The sequence below is a fragment of the Uloborus diversus genome, chromosome 3 (genome assembly GCF_026930045.1).
Source record: "Uloborus diversus isolate 005 chromosome 3, Udiv.v.3.1, whole genome shotgun sequence".
Taxonomy (NCBI): Eukaryota; Metazoa; Arthropoda; class Arachnida; order Araneae; family Uloboridae; genus Uloborus; species Uloborus diversus.
Window position 1 is genome coordinate 74024674 of NC_072733.1, and position 16872 is coordinate 74041545.

The window sequence follows — 16872 nt, forward strand, 5'->3', positions numbered from 1 at the left end:
AAAAAAGTGTTCCTTTTCTGTTGACTAGCGACAGCGCTTTAAGAATGATCCTTCAGGCCATTTCAACAGCGGCCCACAACTTAACCAACTGCAATCATTACGAAAATGGCAAGCGACGTCACCCCGAATAGACCAAGAGCTGAGCCCCCAAAACACGATTTATCTCTTTTATGGTTTGTGACCGGTTAAAATAGTAAAAAATGCAATGAAAAAACTTTGGCTCTATTGCCCCCCACTAATTTTGGGTCACACGGCTGCGTGGGTGGATGAAAGGTCAAAAAAAAAAAAAAAAAAAAGAAAAAAAAGAAAAATATTAAAGTGATGAGTTAAATGGCTAAAAATTATATAATAACATTAAATTAATACGAAAAAACACGTAGCAAATTTCTCCCCCAGCTATGTTGGGACAAACGTGGTGCCCCCCAGGGGTAAAGTATCGATTATTAAACTAAAAATAAAATCACTTTCGTGGGAGGGAATTTTACAGGGTATTAGTTTCATTATTTTGATTGCCAAAAAAAATTCCCCCCCAGTAACTATGGGTCAATTTGTCAAAAAAAATTTAATTGTTCCTCTTTATTTAGTCCAAGTCGAGTATTATTCGAACTTACGCATGACTGTTTAAGTTGCAAAAAAACCCCAGTTTGAACGTTTATTCGTTAAAAAAAACTCGTAGCAATTCCCCCCCCCCCACACACACCTATGGAGGGGGTTGCTATGCGGTGCGCGGTTTTACAACGTGGTGCCCCCCCAGGGGTGGATTATCGATTGATTAAATTAAAAATAAATGATCACTTTCGTGGAGGGAATTTTACAGAGCATACATTTAATTGTTTTAATTTCAAAAAGAAAAAAAAATCTCTCCCCCTCCCCCTCCAGTAACTATGGATCAATTTGTCAATTTTTTTTTTTTTTTTTTTTTTTTTTTTTTTTTGTTCCTTTTTATTTGGTCCGAGTCGAGTACTATTTGAACTTTAGCCTGACCGCTTAAATTGCAAAAAACAAAGCTTGGATGTTTATTCGTTAAAAAAAACTCGTAGCAAATTCCTCCCATCTATTTGTGGGGGGGGGAATTGCTACGCGGTGCGCGGTTTTACAATGTGGTGCCCCCCCCCCCCCCCTCCGGATTGAATTATCGATCGATTAAATAAAAAACAAATAACTGTCGTGAGGGAATTTCAGAGTATACATTTAATTGTTTTAATTGCAAAAAAAAAAAATCTCCCCCTACCCCAGTAATTATGAGTTTATTTCACAAACAAAAGTGATTTAATGTTAAAATTGCAATACCGATTTTTTTTACTTGTAAATTTTAATGCGTTAATCCGATGCGTTAAAAGAATTTTTAAAATAATAATTTGGTAATTCATACAGATTTATTTACCTTCATCATATTGGTTGTGATAGTGTCTATCTAGTTTGATAAAAATGTTCCTACAATCTCGATGATCTGCTTCTGTTAAGAACTCGGAAAAATCTAAATCACGGAATCTCAGTTTTCAGTGTTTTCGAATCTTTGAAACTTTTATTCCTTCAAATAAAGTTTCTGTCAAGACATTCAATCTTTTATCTAATGGCTGGCTACACTTAAAATTACCCTTTAAAACACTCATAATATAAAAACATCAAAATTTATTTTTGAAAAAAGGATTTTTTTACGTTTTCAGTTAAGGATGCGGTACAGCGTGCTCCGAAAAGAAAAACCAACAGCTATAACGACTTCACTGTGTTGGCTACAGTTGAACACTGATGTACGGACGATGAATTGCTTCCTTTCATTTTGAAAAATATTTCAAAATTTCTAATTTGAATTTAAAAAAAATTTTTGGGGAGGGGAATTTTTTTTTTTTTTTTTTTTTTGCTACAATCAAATGTAGACTCTGAGAAAATCCCCCCTCTCTACGAAAGCAATCTTTTTTTATTTAATCAATCGATAATTCACTCTTGGGGGCAACAAGTTCGCCCCATAGCTGGGGGGGGGATTTTCTACCTGTTTTTTTTTAATGAATAAATAATTGCAATTTTCTTTTACAATTTAAGGGGTCATGGGAAAGTTCGAATAGTACTCGACTCGGACCAAATAAGGAGAAACAAAAAAATTTCTTTTGACGAATTGACCCATAGTTACTGGGGGGGGGGGGGGGGAGAGATGTTTTGGCAATCAAAATAATGAAACAAATACCCTGTAAAGTTCCCAATCCCCAACCCCACGAAAACGATCTTTTTTTTTTATTTTAACAATCGATATTCACTTCTGGGGGGGGGCTCCCACATTCGCCCCAACATAGCTGGAAAGGGGATTTGCTACGTGTTTTTTTTTTTTTTTTATTAATTTAATGTTATTATATACTTTTCAGCCATTTCACTTATGTTAATATTTTTCTTTTATTTTGACCTTTCATCCACCCACGCAGCGTGTGACCCAAAAATAGTGGGCGGGGGGGGGGGGATTAGAGTCAAAATTTTTAATTGCATTTTTTTATTATTTTAATCGGCCACCCGCCATAAAACAGATAAACCGTGTTTTGGGGGCTCAGCTCTTGGTCTACAGGGACGACGGGTTCGAACTGAAGAATTCATTTTGTGTTGAATAGTCCATTTATTGAGGAAGGCTATAGGCTATGTAACATTGCGCTTTGACTAATAGCAGTGGAGCAGCAATAAGAAATGTAATGAAAACGGGAAAATTTATATAATCCACTATAATATTAAAATCTGTTCGCGTCCGTCTGTCTGTCTGTCTGTCTGAAGATCGATCTCCTCGAGAACCGCTGCGAATCGAGAGTCGAACGAGATACCGATCAATTCGAAATTTTCCAAAGAAAACAATAGAACCAATCTCGTAATTGTACGACTTTAATTAGCGGAGATATTAATTAAAACGTTAATTAACATAACGTTATTCAGGAATTTTTATTTCTTTCCTGTTGCCATTTTGCGTATGAGCAAATAAAATTCTAATAATTGTTTTAAAAGAGATTTTTTTGGCTGCTGTCCAAATCTTAAAACAACGTTTCCATCCAGAATTTCATTTCAAATTAATTTATAATTGGTTGTTCTATTCGGATATAGCCTTTATTTTATCGTCTGTCCTTTTTTTATTTTTTATTCAACGTTCTTAACTCTTTTCCTCATATAAAAGTTGTTTCTTTAGCTATGTTTATTGATTGTAGTGTAAGTTTATCATTCACCGGCCTCATATTTTGATACATTTAGGATGTGCGACTAATTATGTTTATTTTGTTGAACTTTTTCCCGTTACATGGGTGAGTTTTCGAATTGCAATAACTTTCTTTTTCTTTCCTGTTTCTATTTTTGAAATACAGTTTTTTATCGTTAAAAGAACATGTTAAATCAAGATTGTTTGGATTTCTTTAAGTGAAACAGAGTTGAACAAAAAAATTGATTTTAAGGATTTTAACTAAAGCTATCTTGGAATCTGATGACTCGGTATTTAATCGATGCTTATTGGTATTTATTTAGTCTTGGTGCTTTAGTTTCACATAATCAATCAAAATGTGTGTGTCATTTTATGTAAAAAGATGATCGTAATTGTACATAAATATTTCAGATATAGTCTATCAGATTTAATTCAGTTTAAAGTGACCAGAGATTATAGTTGATAATGCATATATTTTCATCTTTTGTGCTAATTAAAAATACTCATAACTTGTATCATTGATAACTATGATTAACGTTAAAGAGAATTTTGACAAAAATATGCTCTACTGGTGTTTTACAAACCTTGCATTACGCGTATTTATTTACTTCTTAGTGCTTTAGAAACTGACGTCAGAGTAATACAAAAACATCAATTGGACATCTCTTTCATTTTTTAGGTAGCCCGTGCAACGCCGGGCACGCAGGCTAGTTGTATAAAATGTTTGGAACGCCGAATACACGTACATTTTTGAGGTAGACCGTGCAACGCCGGGCAATGCAGCTAGTAGACTCATAATTACTGGGGAGGGGAGATTTTGTTTTGCAATTAAAACAATTAAATGTATACTCTGTAAAATTCCCTCCACGAAAGTGATCATTTTTTATTTAATCAATCGATAATTCACCCCTGGGGGGGGGGGGCGGCACCACGTTGTAAAACCGCGCACCGCGTAGCAGCCCCCTCCATAGGTGTGTGTGGGGGGGGGGAATTGCTACGAGTTTTTTTTAACGAATAAACGTTCAAACTTTGGGTTTTTTTTTGCAACTTAAACATTCGAATAATACTCGACAGGGACCAAATAAAGAGGAACAAAAAATTTTTTTTTGACAAATTGACCCATAGTTACTGGGGGGGGATTTTTTTTGGCAATCAAAATAATGAAACTAATACCCTGTAAAATTCCCCCCCCCCCACGAAAGTGCTCATTTTTTTTTTGGTTTAATAATCGATACTTTATCCCTGGGGGGCACCACGTTCGCCCCAACATAGCTGGGGGAGAAATTCGCTACGTGTTTTCCCTTATTAATTTAATGTTATTATATAATTTTTAGCCATTTAACTCATCACTTTAATATTTTTCTTTTTTTTTTTTTTGACCTTTCATCCACCCACGCAGCCGTGTGACCCAAAATTAGGGGGGGGGGCATTAGAGCCAAAGTTTTTTTCATTGCATTTTTTACTATTTTAACCGGCCACAAGCCATAAAAGAGATAAATCGCGTTTTGGGGGGTCAGCTCTTGGTCTAGAACGATGTGTATGGGCCAGCTCACTTCCTGCCCCTTCGAAAAATATCTTCATCCAATAGCAATAGTAGAAGCAGTGGGAGGAATGTGTCTCGTCTCGCGTCGCTTATACAATGTTTCAGTGAGGCAAAGGGCAGAAATTTCGGAGCCCACCCCACGAGGGAAGGAAAAGTTCTCTCATCGCTTTCTCTCTCTCTTTTGATTTAATCCATTTTTTCCTTTTCTTTAATCTTAAACGACTGTTACTATCAGGTATTGGGGTTTACAATATTTTGGGCGGATATATTTATATATTATCATTTCATTGCATGGGATGCCTATTTTAATTTGTTTATTTATCTGTATGGAACTAAGAGCGCATTCTCGAAATTTCTGAATGGAGATTTTATTTTCGAAAAGGCCTTTGCCATTTTTTAAGTTTCAGTTTGAATTTAGGTTCAGTTGGTTTTCAGTGTCGGGATAGTATAATAAGAGTTAAGACTATTTTTTTGAATTAAAAGCTGTTCCTAAAATAGTCTTCATTGAGTGTGATTTTTTCAATTTTCTTTCAAGCTAAATATTTGGTTAAAGTAATAAGTCTTAATCGTGTTGGGCTTATTGTCATGCCTCTACTATGCTAGAGTATTCTAGCACTGAGCAAACCTAAATTATTACTCAATTAAAATTAAAAGTAATTTAATATTCTTATAAAAATAACACATTGGTAATTAAGTAAACTGCGTGTTTCTAGAAAAATTAGTTACCAGTTTCGTAATTTAATATAAACGAAGCATGTTAAAGTGAAAGTTAATGCTGCTGCATGATCAAAGTCACAATCTAATTTTTGCTATCCTGCATGGGAAAAAGAGGGGGGGGGGGTCTCATTGGTCTTCATTGCTGTATTATTTGGCATACTCACCTTAGTTCTCTTCATTTTATCTGTTTTCCTTTTTTTTGTGAAAACTTTATACAATTGTAAGAGGCAACCCGAACTAAAACTTTTAGGAGGAGAGTGGGTAAGTGTTCAATTCACAAAATTAAACTCTGAACTTTACCAAATGATAAAAAATGAGCATGCACACGTACTTAAATATAATTAGAAGATACTCTAGGCCTAAACAGCTATATGGACTCCAAATTTGCCAAATAAAGAATATTTTGGGAGGCCACAATGACTTCCATCGGGGTGCCCCTGATAACAGCGGGCCCACCCGCCAAATTAAGCCACAAGCCACCGAGACACGTGTTTCTGTATTACAAGGAACATCTTTTTCAGTGCATAAAATGCGAGATAATGAATGTAAAAAAAATCGGATATTTGTCGGATGTCTTTAAATCCATAAGCTCACATTTTGTGCATTGAAAAAAGCATTCCTTGTAATGCCAAAACACGTGTTTGCAGTGTTCCTGCACATTTGTGCTTTTGACGTTGTTTTATTTTTTTTAAGAAAAGGTATTTTTATACTTCTTATAAATAATTTTGGAAGTGGCAAAAATCCATTTAATAATATAACTATTTCATATTTTCTGTACTTACCTCATTTGTCCCATTTTTAATAAATAAGTTTTATCAACTATGGGGTTTTAAAATATAAGATTTACTCCTTTGAAGCATAACCAACTTCATTCTTCTCAAAATTTGAATTTTACTTGTAAATTTTAATTGTAAATGATCGCGGTATATTATATGCTTGCACTTTTTTATTAATTGTAAAATCCACTTTGAACAATATTCAATTTTTTACAACTACTTGGTATTGGCCGAGTACCTGATCAAAATTTGGCCGAGTACCAAGTACTCGGCAAATTGTCCGAGTTAGTCGAGTACCGAGTAGTTACCGAGTACTCAGTACGTCTCTAATTTAAGCTATTTTTTATACTTATTGACAAAAAATGAAAGACGTATGCGGTAGGTTTTTGGCAAGGGGGACCGACCTGATAATAAATGTGTCAGCTATGGTGTATACGTCTGCCTTGCTACGCTTTCACTCATTCTCGGTTTTGTTCTTAATTTCGGGTTACTTATTAATTAGAAATTTTTTACTTACATTCAAGTTTTCATTTAAATTTTTCACTATATAGTCAAGTAACATGCGTCTATCTTTCCATGCTTGTCTACTAGCACATTGCTCAGTAAAATTCGTTTTTCTTTAAGTTACTTCTATGCATTAAGTTACTCACACTCAAGTGTAGTTTCAATTTCGCGCAAATAACGCAATAAATAAAAATAATCATAATAAAAGTAAAAAGAAAAAACCCGAACATATCAAATAAAACGAACAGTGTTTCAGCTACCAAAACACGCAATAAAAGCTGCACATGAACAAAAGTGTGATTTTTTTTCTCACATTAATATGAAAATTAAAGCACAGTAGGGACATCAAAGACTCAATTTGCATTAAACAAAAACAAAGAAATAACGAAGCTGAAAATTAAAATATCTAAAGATTAACTAGCAATTATAAGCACCTGTTTCACGTTAACAAGCCCAGCGATTTGGCGATATACGATAGTAAAGAAATCACATGACAACAAAAACCCTGTAGAAAAAAAAACCTGTAGCTCAATTAATATGAGCAAAAGCAGTTTAAAGACAAAATAAAGCTTAAAATTATAATAATAGCGAAAAAAAAATTGAATCAGCGAAAGCATGGAAGAGGCATACAAAACAAACACGTAAACAAATCGCCGGTCGCCGGTAAAGCTGGAAGCAAGTTCTCTTCACTTCAAGCCCGAAACTGATTAGTTTGGAGCAAAAAAAATATGAAAAAAAGTGATTTATAAATCATTAAATTAAAAAAATCTACAACGAATTAAAAAAGAAAAAAAATGCAGCATTTTCGGACAAACTATCAGAATATGAACTAGTGTTGTATTTATTTTCATTGTCGTGAATTGCTTAGATTTTGCTGGACTCTAGATTTTGCAGTAGGACAGGAAAGTTATTGCGCAATCAAAAGTTAATTTCATTTATAGATTGGTTCTTTTATGTCAATCGTATCTTGTTTTTATGGATAAAAATGTAGAAATATGTGTTCAATTAGTATAATTTTAATTCAAAAAGTAAAAATCAAAATTATGATATCAGTTATAAAAAATAAATTAAATAAATACTTGATAAAGTAAATAAGTATTTGCAAATTTTTAGTTTCAATCTTCAAAAACATCACAATTGCATTGTACTATCACAGATTATATTCTTAAAATCTAAAGAACACCTATGTTCACAATAATTTCTTTAACATCGAAAAACTCCATTAGACATCAGCATATAATAAAAGAAAAAAAAAGTGTAAAATTTCCCAAAGAGCTATTTTATGACTCAAAATTTAAATTTATATAACTTTGGATTTCTTACTTTTTTTTTAGAATCTCAAAATTTCAGTCATTGTAAAAAAAAAAAAGGTGTAAACATTCCGTTTCACAGATTTTCTGGCGTAACGCCCTGGAGGGTCTATCCCCCCCCCCCCGCGCACAGGGGTGAAAACCCCTCATGTAAACTCCTGAGCATTAAGAGCCTGTTTCATATTTAGCAATGATCCGATGCAAACTGTGGATTAGTATTAAAAAAAACTCCATGGGGGCGACCCCCCCCCGCCCCCCACATATGGGCGAAAACCCACCTATGCGAGTTCCTACTGATCAAAGGATTTCTGTGTCAAATTTGTGAAAGATCCGATGAAAACAGATATTGTACAAAGAAGACATCCCAATGAGGGGGGTCGCCCCCCCCCCTCATTAAGGGTCCTCCCCGCCCACACAAGTCGAGATTCCCCTTTCGTAAATTTCTGAGCATTGAACGACCTCTGTTCAAATTTAGCAAAGATCCGATGTAAACTGAATTTTTAAAAGGCCCCCCCCCATGGGGGTCGACACCCTACAGGGAGCAAAAACACCAATATGAGCTCCTCCTGATCAAAGGACCTTGGTGCCAAAATCACTTTAGATCCGATGAAAACTGAATTTGAATAAGAAAAACCTTTTTCAATGGGGGGGGAAAATCGACACTCCCCCCTCACTATAGGAATGAGAGGAATCCCCCTCTGAATTCTTGAGCATCAAAGGACCTTCGCACAACATTTATAAAATGAATTTTCAAAAAAAAACTTTAAAATTTCGAAAAAGAAAATCGCAAAAATCGTTGTTCGTTCGATGTTAATGGTATCTGCAGATTTTTTTTTCTGATTTTACTTTAGCGCCAAATTGTTTTTAAATTTGTAGAAATTCTTGAGACAAATTTAGCACGCTGTGAATGACTCTAAAATGTTTCAAAAAATTCTTGAGATATTTTTGAGGCAAAACAAAATCTTTAAAATATCTTCAGATTTCTGTAGAATTTCTCAAGAAAGCGGCACTTTCTAGAGAAAATTTTGAGATCCTTTTTAGTGGAGAACTACTTTAATATTAAATTAGCCTCGATTTTTTAATATTATTATTTTTTTCTTTTTTTTTAATTTCCGTGGTAAATATTTCATGCATGTCAAATTTATTTTGTGAGCTATTTTATTTACGAACAATTTCTTCGCAAGAGAAAGCTTGCAGACGCAAGTGAAAAACTATTTCGGAGGCAGAAGTAAAACTATTTCAGAAGCATTTTCAAATTACTGTTTCCGACTATAAATATTGCTTTTTTATTGCATCTTGGACATTCACAAAACACATTCAGGTAGAAGTGTGTCCTACTGTTTTTCGAGCTGGAAGAAAGCAGTATTTTTGCCACACGTATTGTTTGTAGGAACGGTAAGATTCTGAATATTTTTTGACGAAAACAAATCGGCAGCATTTATGCGTAAATCATTATGGAGCCGTAATCTAAATTTTATGAATGAATCAAATAATGTTTTGGTAAATTTTCTTTTAATGATACGAATGCTTAATGCAGATTAAGGTTTAAAAAAACTAATGATCTTAAATTCAATCTAGCACTATCATGCCTTTGATGCGACGAGATGTATGACTCAATGTAATGTGGCTGGAAGAGATTTGTAGATGTGTAACGACAAGCTTCTTTTTCATCATTGTATGCAACTTTTAACTACAATTAGGCATTAGGCAACTTACGAAATGTATATTGATACATATTATAAAATTTCAAAGTGCTGTACGAATATAACTGATGTAAATTAAAGTGGATTTTCCAACAATGCAAGATATAGAGAGTTTTATAATTCAAATATTTTGGAAAGCAAATGTTGTATAATTTACTGAAGGAAGTCAATCAGTTGCGCAAACGAAATGTTCTCTGTTGGTTCACATTAGTCTTCGTGTATATAAGGATTGGTTTGAAGCGAAAGAGAAAATTCTATTTATGCATCTGGTTATAAACTTTTTGCTATAAAAGTTTGTCCACCAAAAAAGATTTTGCAGAACTAAACGAATATTTTTATATGTAAAGACAACATCGATACAAAAAATTGATTACAAAATGAAAGCAAAACGTTCATTTATTACCAGAAAATCTAAAGTAGCCGAAGCTTTTAATGCCCAGTTGTGCTTCCTCTAGCGGGAATATAAGAGGCTATACAGGCGAGTATTCATTGATGCATAACAGTATCGCGCAATGTCTCATGTCATCTAGTATCACAGTTAGTTATTGAAAACGCCGACTAACTCAATCAAACTCGGAGTCTGTCCAACTTACCTTTCCAAGCGATCTCATAAATGCTCGATATGTAACAAATCAGGAGATCGAGCAGGCCAAAAAAGGTGATAATATGTAAGAGGAACTCCCCTAATACCCTTGCTGTGCTTGACCAAGCATTGTCCTGTCAAAAAATGGCTCCTGGGAGCCTTGCCAGGAGTGACAGCATATGAGACTGAAGCATGGCAAATATATATCGTTAGGGAGCCATGATGCTGTGGATTAGTTCTGTAGTTTCCACGTATCAGATGCCAGGGCACCCGATAGAGCCGCTCCAGCTACAGATGCAGTGTGCCGCTGAAAATAAAGGCAGGACTTCTAGGGACACTGATGCCCGACATTTGGAGTAGTGTCGCATTCGACGGATTTGACTGCATCCAAATGGATACAGATTGTATTTAGCGACGAATCCAGATTCGATTTGGACAATGATGACAAGCGTGTATGCTTGTGGAGACACCGCTGTCAACGCCCAAATAGTGTTTTTGCATTTCAGCTGATTACCACAACCACAGCTGGGGAGTTGTTATGAGGTGCTATCGAATACGAAAGATGATCCCCTCTTATATTGATCCACAACGCCATGAGAGCCTAATCGTACGTTTGCGGCAAGCTTCAAACACATATGTTGTGGCACTTATGTGTCTGAAGCATGCATATACGTACCATTAGGTTGCACTCAGCAAGGTTGTAAAGGAACTTCCTCTTCCACATTATGACCGTCTCGGTTCTGATCGATCCCCTAATTTGTGACAAATCGAGCATATCTGAGATCATTTTGGACGACCTACGAGTTAGATCGAATTAGTGGCCACTTTTCAGTAAATGTCAATCGAGGTGACGAAAGACAGGAAACGAAACTTTTAAGGCGTCAATTCTCGCCTCTGTCGCCTCATGCATTAATGTGCTAGACTTGTGGTTGCGCAACTGGTTAACTTCCTCCAATAAATTATTGACTTTACTTTCAACCGAATTATTGGTTTATATTATGCAAAAAGCGGTTTTGTAGGAAGAAATTGAAAAAAAAAATTTTGCTTTAGTTCTTGCGCTTAATATAAAATAAAAAGCTTTCCTAGCCGTTTCAAAATTAAAGGCATTTTTGGCATCGTACATGGAAGATTTATTTAAAATTTTTGACCACACGAATCACATTTTGCAATTTTATAGGTAAATAAATGGTTTTGGTTGAGTTTGAACTCTTAAGTAGTCTATTCATATTAAATTTTCGAAGCCATTTATTTCGTTTAGAATATTCTCAATTATAGTCTTTATATGCAAAAAGTGTGACAAAATAGAAAATTCATTTTACTGGTTTCCTTTTTTCTTTACTCTTAAGATTGCTATGCATATAATAGTTTCAGCAAAGATTTTTCCAAAGAGGGAAGAACGCTTTTGTTCAAAGAACTTATTGTTTTTTCTCTAAAAGTTTTAAAATCTCGAAACATCTTGAAATTTTTGTATGTGTTAGGGAGTGTGTCTAATGTGATGATTTTATTTTATTTCAAAACATATGCTTTATGTTTGAAATGTTTCTTTAACAGGGACACAGCAGGACAAGAAAGATTTCGTACGTTGACTACAGCGTATTATAGAGGAGCTATGGTAAGTTTGTTTATTAACTGATGATAATTTTTAATAGCTAATGACAAGTAATGTTTTAACTTCAGATACTTTCCTATCGTTAAGTATTTGAAAATTGAAACGATAGATAAAAATTTTGCTCACTGCGTCGAAGACTATACTCCCTGGGAGTAACTATGTATAAAAGAAGTAACTTCATGATCGTTTGCAAACGAGTAAAATTTACACCCCAATGTATTTTCATTTACCTCGGAGAACAAGGCGCAAACGGAAATAATGATTTCCTTCCCTGTCAGGTTGATGTTTCAACAACCTAGTTATACCTCAGTCAGACACTCGAACCGTTGGTCGAAGCCTTCTGCAACCAATCAGAATTCTTTTGATGGTTCGGATATCTGACTGAGGTTCAACTTGCCAGGTGAATGTGGGTGCAATATGCTTGATGAGATTTATAGCCACGGCAGTGACCTATGCGCTATCTGCCATCCACTGAATTTTCGTGAGTGATCCAGCAAAAGCACATGAAGGCAAAATAACAATCTTTTATTTGTGCTGACGTAACATAAGATTTTTTTTTTTTTTCATTTTCGAAGCAATAGATGCTTTATTATTGTCTCAGAAAGTGCCCTCATGTAAGATAAACTCTGAATCATTATCAAAAAAAAAAAAAAAAAAAAAAAAAAAAAAACAAGACAGTTCGTTTAATATTTATGTTCCCCAGAAACGTTTTAACGATAACTGTATAATTTCAATCATATCATCTGGCTGAATAGTTACAAAACTTAATACGGAGTAACATGCTTTCGGATTTGACAAATATTCCTTTCTGAGACATTTCTTTACTTTTAGCTACTGCTTGTGAAAGAAATGTAATAGAAAATTAAAGCTGCAAAACACAGTTTGAAATTCTCTAAAAGTGCAGATCATCACTCAAAACTGTTAACGTGAAAACTATTTTAGAACTAGAGTAATTCAAAAATAATGATGGAGTTTCATAAGACTTCCGGTTTGGAAATATTGGACCTACATCTCTCTGGTGAAGCTTGAATGAAAGAGCGAACTGTAAAGTGTTTACTGGCTATCCCTAGATGTCTGTGCGTGTTATCAGTGTCGCCGACTCCATGGGACCTGAGGGGGCCCAAGCCCCCTCAAAAATATTTTTGAGGTGGCAGAGCCCCCTCACCCCCCAATAAATCAAGAAAATTATTAGTTATATTATGCTTTCTAAACTCATACATTTATCTTTTATTTTCCTTGTTTGAAGATAGTTTACCTTGTAAAATTAATTCAGTAATGAGTTAAAACAAATAATAATTATGGTAGTATGCAGGTTAACTGAAAACGACTGGTGAGAATAATGATGGTGTTACAGTGCGCGAACTTACGGGTCCAGTCTGTTGCCTGTGGGCAGCGCTGCGGCGCGCTCTTCTAAGTGTTGCTGATCTGGAAAAAATATATGAGGGTTTGATTTGTATATTAAAAGGGAGGCGTGATAGTTTTGAATACTTTTGGGAATTGTGTTTAAAAGAAAAATCTTCACAAAATGATGATCCTTTCGCTTCCTCGGAATCGACGTATATCAAAGAAGTATGAAAACAACAAAGCCAGCACTGTAAAAAAAACTGTAAATTTTGAAGAAGTTATCCGTATTTTTTACAGAAAAAAACTGTTCGTAATAAAATACAGGATTTCTCTGTTTTTTTGAATCTGTAACCGGTTATACTTTGTTTTTCTTCGAATCTTCGAAATTTCGCCCGCGTGTTTGGATTTTGGTTCTCGTACTCGAGTTTTTGATCTTATATTTATTTAAAGCGAGTAAGTCTTAAATCGTTTGCAACTTCCATTTCATTGCATCCTAATCAATATTTCATTATTATGTTTTTTTGTCATCTGTTACAGAGGCATATTTGGAAATTTACCCTTTGTATACATGTATTTCGTAGTAGTATAATAAATATTGAAATGGATTTATGAAAGTATAGTTTCATTTTTTAATCTTCATAAAATAATAAATCAGCTTGAACAAATAATAAAAATACGGAAGATTTCTGTAAAATAAACGGAAGAAAACTGGCGTCCTGACTGACAGTTTTTTTCTGTAAATTTTACAGATTTTTTTTACAGTGAGCTCACCGCACACTTTCAAAATCCCAAAGTACTACAAGACAATACATTGAGGTGTGTGTAAAATCTTGCATTATTACTATGTGAGTCCATCAATTGGACTCACATAGGTCATTGCAGTTGAACAAGAGTGCTTGCTTTTATTAAACAAAGGTGAAACAAATTTTAAAAAATCAACTGAGTTTTTCAAAAATGACCACGACATTGAGAGATTGCTTGAATAAGTCAGCTGATTTCACTAATGAAAAAACAACTGGTCTTAAAAAACAGGCGTAAATCAAATTACCTTTTTACAAAAATACTGTGCGTGTTTGTATTTATTTTTTCCTTTTTTCAAAGCCAAAAAATATGTGCCAGGCTTGTCGAGTTTTCGGGGTTCTAATGTCGATTACATGACGTTAAAATGCTTATAAAAAAAACTTTGAAGCTCACTATTTTTGATCTCAAATTTAGAAAATTTCCCGCGGCAAGCCCCCCCCCCCCCCACACACACACAATTTTTATTTAAGTCGGCATCTGTAGGAGTGCCTTTCCATGCAAATCATGTGCTCACCTTTTTCAATGCCTCGCTACAGCACTGCACGCGGCTCCCCATAGAAAAGAACAAAAAAAAAAAAGTCTCTTTTTAAGACAAGTGACATGATCTAGTTGAACCAGAAAATTTGTATGCCAATTTTTAGATTGTTTTACGTTGAAAACGTCATGTCGCATTTGTTTGTTTAAATTAAACACACCAGAAAATATGTAAATTGGTATTTTCAAGGTGCAAAAATCTGACCTGTATTTGGGGGGGGGGATCCGTCTCCGTAGGATTACATAATCCCCTAAACTCTTAGGTGATGTCTAGCCCCCTCCAATAATTTTTGCAAGTCGGCGCCCCTGAGTGTTATGGTATGTGGCCCAAAGGTGTTCTTTGCTATTTAGTTAGTCAAAATGACGATCAAGGGAGAGTTGGTATAGCACTTTTTGATTGGTCTTCTAGGTCACGAGGCCTAACACCATGTGATTTTTTTATGTCGGGATATGTGAAGGATAACGTGATTATCTCTTACCTGCTAATCTGAACTTTATGAACTGAAAAATTGGACCACTGCAGCAATTGCTTCTTTGACTGCCTACATTCTACAACGTTTCCAGCAGGAATGTGAGTACAGGTGTGATATCGTTCTGACGTCAAGAGGTGGGCACAAAGAACATCTTGAGCATGATTTCAGAATGAAAAAAAATCGTTGTTGTTGCCTTGTACCCAGTTAGGCTGGTAATTTGGTTTGCGCTGCATTACTGTTCCAATTGTACCGTATTTTGGAGTGAAGTCCAACTTCCACAGCACACACATGCCGTACGGACTCGCTTATAAGGTAAGTAAACCTTCATAGCACAACAACACATTCATACACAAAAAGGACAAGGGCAGGAGAGATAAAGTACATCCGTGCTCGAGCCGGGATTTGAACCCAGAATCTCCCCAGCCAGATTTCTCTAACCATTAGACAAGCCGGTCGGCAAAAATTGGTTTTTTTTTTTTTTTTTTTTCACCGTTTTTACTCTTAGGGTTATACAGGTTGAAACCCCGCAATACATCATTTCTGCTTCACTTTCGTACCAGCTTCTATGAGTGAAGGGGTGCTACTGATCAAAATGATCGTCACACTCCTAAAAATTTGATTTCCAACCTATCCCAGGATAGTTTATTACTAATTCTTTGTTTCTGCTTCTATAACCAAATACTTAGGCGTAGTGCATGTACTACATCTTTTCATCGTTTTTTACAATAATCTTAAAACTTGTTGGGACACTTTTTATCCAAAATATATTCCATAAGTTCCCTTAAAACATAAAACATTATCATAGAATATATATCTTTTTTCTTATTTGCCGAGTAAATTCATCCATAAAATGTATGATGTTCGCGGAGAATAACGAGGACGAATATTTTTCTGTTAGAATAATAAGATGGGGTTCGCATATTTTTTCATTTCTGCTCATTCATTTCCTATAAAGCTTAAATTGACTCAAGTAAGAATTCCAGACGAAAATGTTTTTCTGAATATTCGAACGCACTTGAAATTCAATTTCGTAAGAAATACAAACTAAGTTCTGAAACCCTCCCTGGGTGGTTATTCATTCCTTCTGTAAGGTCGAAATAGAAATATCTTAAAGAGATTCGATATTTTCTCGCATGAAGTATAATGATTCAAAAATTTCATTTCGTAGAGAAAAAAATTACTTTTTTACTCAAATAGAATCCATAAAATTGGGTTATTTTGATACACTTTAAACTGCTATTGAATTCATATTTTTCTGAATAGGGCGATTCCGCCGCCATGTGTGGGACAAATAGGACTAATTTTTTCGTAATTTTTTTTTTACATAGATTATTTAGAGCTAATAATTCAAAATTTGATAGCCTATTGAATGTAACACCTTACACCATTTTTTACTACTATTTCTCATATGAAGTTAATCTGTCACGTTTAGGACACACTTTTGGAGATCATATACTAAACTTTTCAATTCTTGAGAAATATCCTCATAACCTAGTGTTTCTTTTTTTTAATTATATACGTTTCTTTTTCATCTATTATCTTTTTAGAGTTAGTTTCAGGAAAAGGTCTGTTTCAGGGAGAACATTAAGCCATTCCACAGAAAGTCAGCCGTTTGTTTTGCACGTAACAACTCTGCACTTCATTTTAAAACTACTATGTAAAGAACAAATGTACTATTTCAGACTCACATGTGTAATTTCATAGGCAACAAAAAAGTGTTTATTACACATTTTGTGATGAAATATAGAGCTGTCACGTGCAAGGTAAATGCTATTTTGTCAACAATGTATTTTGAGTGACTATAAATGGAACTCT

General features: G+C 34.7%; 1 protein-coding gene across 1 annotated transcript in view; it reads left to right on the plus strand.

Annotated features, from left to right (window-relative positions):
• The window catches only part of LOC129218086 (uncharacterized), a 96844-nt gene that overhangs the window by 44734 nt on the left and 35238 nt on the right, over positions 1-16872 (plus strand). Inside the window, exon 3 of the mRNA XM_054852282.1 lies at positions 11848-11908. Within this exon, the coding sequence (XP_054708257.1) occupies positions 11848-11908 (61 nt within the window). The remainder of the gene's footprint in view (positions 1-11847; positions 11909-16872) is intronic.